This window comes from Acanthaster planci, linkage group LG10, assembly GCF_054643075.1.
Source record: "Acanthaster planci isolate LZ-2023a linkage group LG10, COTS_SCS, whole genome shotgun sequence".
Taxonomy (NCBI): Eukaryota; Metazoa; Echinodermata; class Asteroidea; order Valvatida; family Acanthasteridae; genus Acanthaster; species Acanthaster planci.
In genome coordinates, this window is record NC_141786.1 from 8,164,332 (window position 1) to 8,176,154 (window position 11,823).

The 11,823-nt window shown below is 45.1% G+C and overlaps 1 protein-coding gene across 7 annotated transcripts in view; it reads left to right on the forward strand.

Annotated features, from left to right (window-relative positions):
• Positions 1-11,451, forward strand: part of dnah8 (dynein axonemal heavy chain 8) — a 133,200-nt gene extending 121,749 nt beyond the window's left edge. For all 7 annotated transcript variants that reach the window (XM_087142386.1, XM_087142390.1, XM_087142388.1 and 4 more), the window contains 11 exons: positions 206-279; positions 969-1,121; positions 1,864-2,019; positions 3,210-3,326; positions 4,831-4,932; positions 5,194-5,354; positions 6,210-6,366; positions 7,156-7,308; positions 8,645-8,834; positions 9,710-9,831; positions 10,390-11,451. In XM_087142386.1, the coding sequence (XP_086998512.1) occupies positions 206-279; positions 969-1,121; positions 1,864-2,019; positions 3,210-3,326; positions 4,831-4,932; positions 5,194-5,354; positions 6,210-6,366; positions 7,156-7,308; positions 8,645-8,834; positions 9,710-9,831; positions 10,390-10,677 (1,673 nt within the window). In that variant the 3' untranslated portion in view covers positions 10,678-11,451. The remainder of the gene's footprint in view (positions 1-205; positions 280-968; positions 1,122-1,863; positions 2,020-3,209; positions 3,327-4,830; positions 4,933-5,193; positions 5,355-6,209; positions 6,367-7,155; positions 7,309-8,644; positions 8,835-9,709; positions 9,832-10,389) is intronic.
• The last annotated feature ends 372 nt before the right edge of the window (positions 11,452-11,823 follow it).

An 11,823-nucleotide genomic window follows, 5' to 3' on the forward strand; every position in this document is an offset into this window, starting at 1 on the left:
AAAAGATTTTAAACTCCATGCCGTTGACTGCCACTTGTACCAACTTCAAACAGTGCCCCCTGTTTGTGTCGGCAGTACTTCCGATAGGCAAAGAGAAATCGGGAACTGGGCAGCCAACTGTTTGAGTGGATCAGACAGTTGCCTCAAGCAATAGGTGCTGCATTACAGAGGTAATGGCATGATGTGATTTGTTATCTTTTGTCAGAATGCAGGGCTATCTCGATGGGTCAGGGGCAGGAGGTTCATGCTAGGAGACTAGTGGCACAGTCCATGGCTGGGGTAAGTTTCACAGGTTGACTCCCAGAAGCATATGCTGTCATTTACAGGAAGCAACGACCCATGGGACATAGGGTTTTCATCGCTTTGGCCCATACATCCCTACAGGTCAAACTCCTTAAGCACATTTTGAAAACTTGTCTGCATTGATTTCCATGAAGTTGCTGTCATTGGGGAGACTCTATCAAATTTTACTTTAACGGTCAATCGAGAGGTTAGCTAGGAGAATTGTGCCTTCAGCTTGCCTCCTCCACACCACTCTGTCTCTTGCTGTGATGCCAACCTCTGCCCAGCTATCATTTCCCATCACCTGTCTCTCTAGCCCCACTGCTCCTTGAGTCTCGCTCATAGGAGGTGCAAAGTTTAATTTCATCTCCTCTGACCATGTAGTAATACATATTATTTTTCATCAATTTAAGCAACTCCACCTACTCTTGGAACACTTGTTATAATAAGAAACTTGTACCAGAAAAACATTATCAACTCTTGTTATTGTGTGGGAAAAATTCAGTACAGCTGTCAGGCCTGTGGTTAAAAGCTAGTCTACTCTGATGGGAACTGAATGCAAACCGTTCTTGTGCCCTCGGAGACCCGTTGATTTCCCAGTAGAAGCCTCGCAGAGTGAAATAAAGGTGTTTCGGGTTTTATTAGAGATCGATGTACTTTAACTGAGCAACCTGTGTTCATTTTAGGGAGGTTGGGTGCTACTGCAGAACTGCCATCTGGGCTTAGACTTCATGGATGAGCTTCTAGAGACAGTGACCACCCACGAGCCGGTGCATGAGACTTTCAGAGTGTGGATCACCACGGAGGAACACCCCCGGTTCCCCATTAGCCTCCTGCAGGTAACAATGCACCTACCCCCTACACACTCATCAAAACAACAAACTCACACTTCCCGGTCAGTACTGATCTCAGTACTCAGTATCGATCGACGTTTAAACATACCATCCACATAAAGGTCCTGTGGTTTGAGTTTTTTTAGATGAAAATTTATGTGTGTGCTTTGGGCGGCTTAAGCAAGCAGTGTGCTAAAAGTAACAGATATGTTTCTCTCGGTAAAGAAGCATTTTAAAGGATGGAATGATAAAGAAAATTCTTAGAACGTTACTTCTTTTTTGGGAAACCATTCTCTGTGGAATGCTGCCATCTGATCGCCATTCCCAGTGGGAGCAATGCATGTTTCCAAAGGGAAACAACCTTGGACTGTGGCTTTTACACATCGTACTCAGGAATTTTGCATCCCCAATTACGAAGATAGTGAATTTCCAAAGACAATGCATTGCTTTCCATAAAATTGTGTTTTGAATAGGAGTAGTATTCCAAATTTTTGGACATTCCCTAACACAGCACCTTCCCCTGGTCACAGACATCTTTTATTTCCGCCGTACAAGGCAATGCAGGTTTGCAACTCAGCAGATGAGGCAATTTGTGTTGGCTTGACAACAATCAAGGCATATCGAAATAGTACTCCGAGCAGAACCGAGAAGAGTGCTGCAATATAAAGCCATGGTGAAGGTGGATCCGTTTGATGCATATGTTACTCAGACAGCTAGTGACTCTCTGCCTTTCTGTTGTCACTCATAGTCCTCCATCAAGTTCACCAATGAGCCCCCTCAAGGTGTCAAGGCGGGACTGATGCGCACCTTTGCCGCCATCACCCAGGACCAGCTAGACATCACCAATCAGCCACAGTGGAAGCCCATGCTGTATGCCGTGGCTTTCCTCCACACCACCGTGCAGGTAACTCGGTCCCACAGTCACTCAAAAACTTGGTGTCAGTTCACTGGAGTTTCTTTGCCAGAAGTTAACGGTGAAAGTAGAGGCATTGGCCTTGAAAAGCAACGTCTTTTACAGTGCTGAAATATGGCTCTGCGCAAGTCCCTACTACCCAAGTTGCCGCCCAAGGAAGTTAGGGGCTTTAAAAGCAATTGACTTTTATCATCGTTTGCTAAGCATTATCCAATCACCATGTCTGTTGAATGTCATGTGATAGTTCAAACCTCGGACAAACAACATGAATTCTGGACACGTGTAATCCATCGGCTTGTGTGCACATCCGGCGTGCTCACTAGAGGTGGCAGCAAATCATTTTTTGCAAGTTCAAGTCGTGTCACAAGTCAAAGCTGGTATTTACAAGTCAAGTCACAAGTCACAAAAATAGCGACTCAAGTCCGACTCGAGTCCAAGTCACATGACTCGAGTCAGCAACTCTGGTGCTCACTGAATCACGGTACGCAAACCCGGTCAAGAAGATGCGCTGCGTGCAAACATGCTTGGTCGTAACTCCTCCTCATCGTGTGATTCATCTTCAGGCATATGCATGCACCTGCAATCCATTGTATCATGTACACCGCGAGAAAGATGTCAGAAATCTGAGACGACTGTGGATCCATGCCGTACATTCATACTCCAAACGCTGTGAGAACGTGTGTGCAATACACTGTTACATGCATACGCTACTGGCACGTGTCACACACTCGACACACCTGTTCACCTGTTCCAGGTTGTCTTGAGGGGGGCTGACTCGCAAACAGCGATAGGCCAGTTGGCATAAATTCACAGAAAGATCCTACTTCAACTTGTCTGTTATCTCAGACTTGAAGTTACCGTTGGAGTGTCCATTTAGTGTCAGATCTCGCATTAAACATGATCCAAAAAGGTTCTTTAGCAATACCAAGAACAGGCAGAAGTGGTTGCCTTCAATATCAGGGCAATCAGGAGCATTTTGGAGATTTAGGGATCTATGTTTAACCATAACCCCTGGCAGTTTAAATTCCAAGTCCTGTTTCAAAGAGGAATTATCATGGAAGGTGAACGTTGATCACGGTAAATCTTTTTGGAAACTAGTTTCATGCATTGTGTGTGGCTTTTGTAATTCAAATTCAGTACAGAGTACAAAAAAGAAATTGTAGCAATTTTCCTGCTAACAGGAGCGTCGTAAGTTTGGTCCTCTGGGCTGGAACATTCCTTATGAGTTCAACTCAGCTGATCAAACAGCCAGTGTGCAGTTCATCCAGAACCATCTAGATGACATGGATCCAAAGAAGGTAGGGAGAACAGTTCACCATCATTTTCAGGAAGGGGCAGGCATGAGATCATCACAAGAGAAGTACCTATTCCGTTAAAACTAAGAGAAGCAAAGCTCTTCAACAATGTTCTGAAATTAATCAAGGACAGTACGATTCTTTGAGAGCTGAAGTTGTCCACCCTGTCGTGTTTGCATCCCTTTGTGAAAATGCATAGAGCAGTTATTGAAATGTTGGCCTCTCACTTTGTCAATGAAACGAAGATATATTAATGACGTTTTGCCCAAGGATGCAAGTATGAATGGTTGAAAGCAGTGTTTTTAGCAAATGAATGATCTGAAATCCCACCCTGAAAAGTCAAATTTGACATGCAGTCCCTTCGTTAACACTGTGTTGAAATGTGACCTGTAATTTTGTTGAAGTATTTTGTTTGTGCTTAGTCTTTCAAAATTACGTTGCCTGTTTCTCCAGACCGGAAAGGTTGAAATGACCTGGCTTGGAAGGAGCCACTGAAGTACGATTCCTTTGCCCTTGGAATGTGTACACATTTCAAAATTCACGATTTTACAAGATATTTGTACTGAAGAAAGAGGGAATTTGAACAATGTCTTCGTAGAAAGCAATGCATTCGTCACTGTTCAGATACAAGTGATGGCATGCTTTTGCATTGCATTGACAGTCCTTTGATGGGACCTTGCTGTGAGGTTGATGCACATGTGGTGCAGGACATACAGATCACGCACAACCAATTTGCGCTGGGCGTCCAAATGACACAATTTCAACCAACCTGTCTTGTCTTTGCCGGTGAGGGGGTGCTTCAAGTTGGGGCAGGTATATGTTTATGTTATGTGTAAAGAAGTCAATCTGCCTTGGTGCAGAAGCACCCACCCATCATTGAAAAGAGTCATGTTGGTGGTGATTGTTCATTTTGTCAGTAGCTTTAATGCGACTGTCTCGTGAAGCAGCCAAGGGCAGTTCCCACTGAAGGAGTCTCCATTGATGGAAAAGCTGCGCCCTCTCTTGGTCCGGCTCGGGGCTCATTGGATGTGATTAAAACCCCTCATCCTGTATCCACCTTGAGCTGAAGCACCGCCTTATCACCTGAAAAGAGCCATGTTGGTGGGAGTGTTCAATTTAGGCTTGCGATGCGACTGCATCACTTGTGTTTCACAGTTACCACCAAACAAGCCTCCATTATTAGGAAAATTGTGCCATCTCTCTGTCAAGCTCGGGGCTCATACACCTGGACAAAGGGGCCAAGGTCAAATATCATGGCAGTGCTTACCGCAGAGTTCCGTGCGTACAATCTCCATTCTGCGCTAACCGCACTAGCAGAAAAATTCTGCGCTAGCCGTTCAAGCACAGAATCCTTATTTACGGGGGATGTACACATGCACACAAGCCAAAAACCCTCATTCGTCGTATGCACAGAATTTTCTGCTACGGTGAGCACCGATTTTTCGCTTGGAAATTTGGCCCAGATCATTTGGGCGAGTATGAAATCCCCTCTCTCCATTTTGTTCAGGGAGTCTCATGGAACACAGTCCGCTACATGCTTGGGGAGGTGCAGTACGGAGGAAGGGTCACTGATGACTACGACAAACGTCTTCTCAACACATTTGCTAAGGTATGTACAGCCTGTGGGGAAGTTCCTTGGAATGCGCTTGGAATTCAAGACTGGAAGTACGAGAATTGGCTGAATGACAACCAATGACTGAGCCTCATTTTTCACATCATGGCTATGTGCCATCCATTCCTTAACAAAAGAGGTTACCAGAAAGGTGGCTACCATGCACAGCCTCTAGAACTCACAAGAGGCAGCTTCATAACTGACATCTCTTTAACCTTTATGCAGTAGGTTGTAACAGCACTGTCATTGTCACAATAGGTGTGGTTTGGAGAGCACATGTTTGCCGACACCTTCAAGTTCTACACCGGCTACACCATCCCCAAGTGTAAGACGGTGCAGGAGTACCACGAGTTCATTGACAAGCTGCCACTGACTGACACGCCGGAGGTCTTTGGACTGCACCCCAATGCAGACATCACGTAAGTCACTCATGGTGCTTGCGTGGTAATAGTTACTTACCTGTGTTATGAACTAGGAACTTGGATTTTATACTACGTAGTAACTAGCGTAATGAGCTTAGTTGCTTTGCTGCTTCCATGCCCTCGTCTCTGCTAAAGTAGCCTGATTAAGGCGTGTTTATGGTTAGCTTGAAAGCGGACATAAATTTGCGTCTGAAGTCATGAAGCAATCACTATGAGCAGAGCTTTGTATAGAGAGAGTATGGCCAACTTCAGACATTGGAACCAAAATGGCTGTTCATTAGGTGTGCAGTACAGCTTGCAGCTATTGTCCATGCACACTGATGCATAATACACCATTTTGGTTCCAACAATCGAGACATTCATGTCGCAATGCTCTCTAAACAGCTCTTTCGAGGAGTTTTGTCAATGTTGTAATGTGTTTGCCTTTTACGAACCCCCGGGTTGCAAAACTTGTTTTGACACGCAGCTCCATGTATGCACGAAGTGGTTGCTGAATAACAAGAAGAAATGATTCGATGTCTACCTAAATTGTATAAAAAAAGATGACAGAAGTACAGAAAGGTATCAATGCACAAGGCTCATTTCCTCATACACGGCTTCTTTGGATTTTGAGTCACTGCTGCGGATAAGTGCACATCCCTGGTAGATCTCTCCACAAACTACCAAGTATAGGAAGCACAATATTAGCACACTTGGTAGCTGCAAAGAACTCACTAGCTGGCTGCGCCTATTTTCTATAGACAGGTGTGTCACTGCCAAAACAAAGCCAAGATTTTCTTGGGGAGGCAGCCGAGTCTCCTGCTACCAGGCTCATTGTGTATTGTTTGGCCAAATCCATTCGTGATCTCGCAGGTATCAGAGCAACACTGGCATCGAGGTGCTCAACACCATCTTGAACATCCAGCCCAAGGACGTCGGGGGAGGCGGGGGTGAGACCAGAGAGGCCACCGTCTTCAGGATGGCCGAAGATATGCTGAGTAAATTGCCCCCAGACTACGTGCCACATGAGGTATACCTGCCGAAGGCTGCGTCCGAATCTCTTGTCTAGAGCTAGGTCTAGGTCTTTGCTCCATTGAAAATGCGTGGAGATGTGCAGACAATACACCTAGCCGTAGCTCTGGAAGCCTGTTTCGGACACGGCCTCAGTGTCATGCTGAAATGGATGGAGTGCTGCAATAAAGTCTCTTTAACCCTTAAAAGGCCAGGTCTCAATTAAAGTCAGTTAAATTAATTGGGGCTGAATATTTGAATGTATCATTAGGATCGCTACCATCTCCCTGTGTTCCTAACATCAGCTGCCCAGACTCGTCAATTTGTGAGATGTGGGCCTGTGAAATGTGGAGCAGATTCCATAATGAGGCCTGAGCGGTACCAAGAGAGAGAGCGGTTCGCCTTGCATTGGACGCTCCTTTGGTGGGAACTGTAATTGGCCGCTTCCCAAGTGACTTTGAAAGGCATGCATTTTGGTTGCTTGACTACTAAATGAACACTGCCCACCAACATGAGCTCTTTTCAACCAATGAGGGGGTGCTTCTGCTCAAGGCGGAGAAGAGGGCATGTGTATGTTAGCTTAGGAAAGCTGTCAGCATTTCTTATCCTGTTCAACACTTTTGACTTTCCTTCACTGGATAATTTCAGTTAATATTCCCGCTTCACCTGAAATATTGCCATTTCCGTTAATTGAAATTTCCCACCTGTCATGATCATTCTTCTCAAGTAATGCTCCCGAAAACAAGTGGAAATTCTGAAATGCTTTGCCATCAACTGACCGTCAGCTCACTGTCATTGCGACTTGCAGGTGCGAGCGCGTCTGGTCAAGATGGGCGCCCTGTCCTCCATGAACATCTTCCTGCGTCAGGAGATTGACCGTATGCAGCGCATCATCAGCCTGGTCCGCTCCACACTGACCGATCTCAAGCTGGCCATCGAGGGAACCATCATCATGAGTGAGGTGGGTGTGTCGGTGTGAGGCACTATGCACTGATCAATTGAGCCTCCCCCATGGCATTCCAACCAATCACAGATTAAAGTTTAGGGCCTCAATGGAAATAAGTTTTCTATCTTTTTTTGCATTGTCCCTGCTTTTCCCAGTGACTGGTTTTTCTCTTTCTGTCAACAGTCTAACCGTCTGTGTTCCACCGTTGTCTGTATCTGCGTCTGTTTGTATTGTGAAAAAGAGAGTAAATCAAATCAAAATCCAATATGCGTGCACAGAGGTCCTAAAGATTCAGGGTGTCCTACATTTTACCACTTTTGTGGTAAATCAAATCTGCCAGAATTAACATAGTCATACCGTTGGGGAGAGAAATCGATGATGCCTTGTTGAAAGCCCGGCCATTAAATGCCCAGCATTTTATTGGTGTCATCATTGCTACCCCTCTGGCATGTCTGGATGTTTTGTAAATTTCTCCCAGGGCTGGGTTAATGTTGTGTAGGCCCCTAGCCACCAGTGTTCTGCAGGCTGTCTACAACTATAGGCATATAATTACAAGCATCAACTTTATGGTGCTGGCATAAGGTACTGATGAAGCTTCGCATTCCGTGTTGATGCCAAGCTGGAGTAAGCCATAAACTATCTAAATTCTGTTCCTGTCATTCCTGTGGTAATTTGTGTGGTAACAAGCAGGCCTTTAACCACTTCCTGCTGGGGCAGTTATCAATGTTGATGATGCTGGGCCGGGATTTTTATCTTTTTTTTCTGTTTTCAACATTCTTTAAAAATTCCTATCTTCATTTACTGGACACTTACAAACACGTGAAGGACTGTCTGGTGTCCGCTCTAGCCCGACAGACAAAAATCTATTGACACCTGAGTATTTCAGCCAGGCCTGCAGCCTTGTAAAAAGAGCCCAGATTGTGCGATGTTATATATCTTTCTTTTGTTCACGAACCTGGCTCAGTGTGCTGCTGACATCTTTTCAATAGGGGCCAGATTTGCATGCAGCGGTGCTGTGTGGCTCATCGCTGCGGTGGAGCACTTTTGTCCCCATTGGTAATCCGCTTGCTCTAAACGCCTGAAACCGTGGTATACTGTTTCAAAACAAGGCTGGATTATCTCCACTTTTGAGAGTGAAAAATGCCGATAATTCCCAGCAGCTCGGTCATTTGTTCGGAGTACGGTCTTTTGTTACAGGGCCCTGTTCCCTTTGTCCGAGTTCGGAGACCCCGGCCACGCATATAAAGCATACGTGTCTGGATCCGGAATCCCTGGCAGGGAGTGGTTAAAGTCTGTTGGATGATCTAGCCTCGATTTCTTTCCACCCTTCAACCTCACACCTGGTGTCTAGAATCTCCGCGACGCCCTTGACAACATGTACGATGCCCGAGTGCCTGCCCTGTGGAGGAAGCTGTCCTGGGAGTCGTCCACCTTGGGCTTCTGGTTCACCGAGCTGCTGGAGAGGAACAGTCAGTTTTCCTCCTGGTGCTTCCAAGGCAGACCCATCGTCTTCTGGATGACGGGGTTCTTCAACCCGCAAGGTATGAGTGACACAACCTGTCATGTCTGGCTAGTGTAAAAGTAAACCCCGGGGCAAAGGTGACTTGCATGTATACCGAAAATATCCAATTCATTTTCCACTCTTTTACATTAGCAGTCTGGATTATTACCATGTTTAGACAGCTTATTACATGTATTACATCACAAATCTTGTGCAATCTGACCAATCACAAGGCTTAATAATGTTCTAGCTGACTGCAACGGATTGTATGGGCGTTTCCATGTTATGGGGTACTTTTCTTAAATAACCGTTGCAGCCTTTGGAACAAAAACACCAACGAAAACTTTCATTTGCAAAAGTTTGATAGGCTGACGACAGACACAAACAAGAAGTTCTAAAACACGTTTGTGCCGCTGGGATTTAAAATTGATCGTTGCCAACTTGAGATATTTAAAGTTGAATTTAGACAAAAATTGCTGTATCAGTAGGGAAAGGTCACTACGGCCGTACGTAGTAATTCTCTAGACTGGTTAGAAATGATTGCGAGGACGTTATGTTAGTGATGTAGTGTCACACTACCTTCTTGTGATACTACATCCCTTGCATCCGAAATGCACACTGATTTGATTCAAAACGGGTTTCTATACAATGTTCCGAGTTGCATCGGAGGAAAAACATGTTACCTCTAGCTGTCTTGCAGCCTGTAGCTTGAGGGCATTTAACTGAAGAAACATTGCAAGAAAATTGTGTGTGTCATGATGTATAAATAAATAAATATAATGTGACGCTAGAATTGCCCACTTCAGAAATTAAGTCACATTTTCCATGGCGATCATATTGGTTACTTTTCCAAAGGTGCAGTTTCTGCGTCCAGGCAAATTGAGTAAGAAGTCTTATGTGTATTGCATTTTGCAGGATTTCTGACAGCGATGCGGCAGGAGGTTACCCGAGCTCACAAGGGCTGGGCCTTGGACTCAGTCACTCTACACAATGAAGTGCTCAAGGTCTTCAAAGAGGAACTCACCTCCCCTCCTTCAGTGAGTAAAAGACTGAAACTGAAGTCTCTCGACCTCTCGCAACAATGTGTTTCTTTCTTACTTGAAATTACCAACATTTAACAGTACTCACTTTTCGGAGGGTGTTACAGATAAGTATAAATTGGACAGTCTGTCCCGTGGAAATATTCCCATTTCAGGAAAAACCACCCTTCCCACTGCCCCCAAACCCCACCCCACCCCATCCCCACCCCATCCTCACCCCATCCCATCCCCACCCCAACCCCACCCCATCCCACCCCCACCACACCCCATCCCACCCCCACCCCATCCCACCCCATCCCAACCCCATCCCACCAACACCCCACCCCCACCCTCACCCCACCACCACCCCCACCCCACCCCACCCTCAACCCCACCCCATCCCACCCCACCCCACCCCACCCCCTGGGGCATCCAAGTCTAAACCATGGTGGGAGGTTGGCCTTCCTACTTTTGTAAACTTGTTATACTTTATATACACACGGTTCACCTGGGTCCTTGCCACCACACACTACTAAATCAGAAATAAACGGGATTGCTTTGACATCTGATTTACAGGAGGGGGTCTACATCCACGGCCTGTACCTTGACGGTGCCAGCTGGGATCGCAAGGGCTGCAAACTGGTGGACCCCACCCCCAAGGTGCTGTTTGTCAACCTGCCGGTGGTCCACATGTTTGCCATCAACTCCACAGCACCCAAGGACTCTCGACTGTATCAGTGCCCCGTCTACAAGAAACCCAAGCGTACAGACCTGACGTACATCACACCGATATGGCTGAAGACGACCCAGAATCCTGACCACTGGACCCTCAGGGGCGTAGCCTTGTTGTGTGATATCAAGTAGAGTCTTGTGCTACTGACTCTGTGGATATTCTTTAGTTTTATGTTTGTTTGGTCAATTATATCTGGAGTTACCGGCCGTCATTCCTGCCATCTGAAATTTCGTAGATTTGAGTTCATTGGAGAAAAAAAATTGGTTCTTTTAAAAAATACTGGCTTCCTCAAGATTGTTGGGTCAAACTGGGAGTACTTGCAAGACTCTTCACTTTTTGGTTTAGCCTTCCCCAAAAAACAGATTTTTGACGTAAGCTAAAGAAATTTGAAATAGTAACCCTGATGTTGTTGTCAGTTTTAGTTACTGTTGAAACGTTCGGATTAAAACCAAGTTCATTGTGATTTTCCATTGTTTTGTTTTCCTGCTGATGAATTTCACAATTGAAATCAAATTAATTAACACTGGGTGTTTGATTTTAATATGCTAAAAGTTTTTTTTGAGGACGTAAAGGCAGAGCTTAAAAAGGTTATTAATTGGCAAAGTTGCACCTCACGAGTTGGTTTCCATGTGCCATTTTGGTGCATTCTTCTTGCCACAAAACGCATGACTGCACGACGACTTGCCTCACAGATCTGCTTCACGCAAGAACTGGTTGTTTGAGTTTGCTCCCTCAGGAATATGCATGCTGTACAAGCATTTTTTGTGCAGCAAAGTTTCTTTGTTGAAAAGTTGGAGTTGGTTTCGAATGTGGTATGGTGATTCCTTTCACAATTCTTTCTTGTTTGTTGAAAGTGTTGAAATATTAAAATTTCTGTGGAGGTCTGCGGAGATAACGTTCATAAATGATGTGAGGTTATTGTGTGGTGATTTATTCTGGATTTGTAATCACACTTTACAATATTCTTTACAGTCACTTAACAGGAAAGACTGAACGTTTATTTGAAGCTTGGAAATGCGTTAACCATCTTTGTGGAGTTGGTTCAAGCAGGTTTGGTTTTTATTTTTTTGATGTTTTACTGCTTAGAATACAACAGGGCAAGGTAGGGGTGATGACCATTTCACTTGTCGGTAGTTCAGAAAATAAAAGCCACAGTAAAATAAACGCATGGTCGAATTGGGATAGTAACTGTGATATAAAAACAATGTGGACTACAAGACGATCTTTTTATGAGCGAGAACCAGCTTAGTTCACAGCTAACAAACCGATTTCCAGCA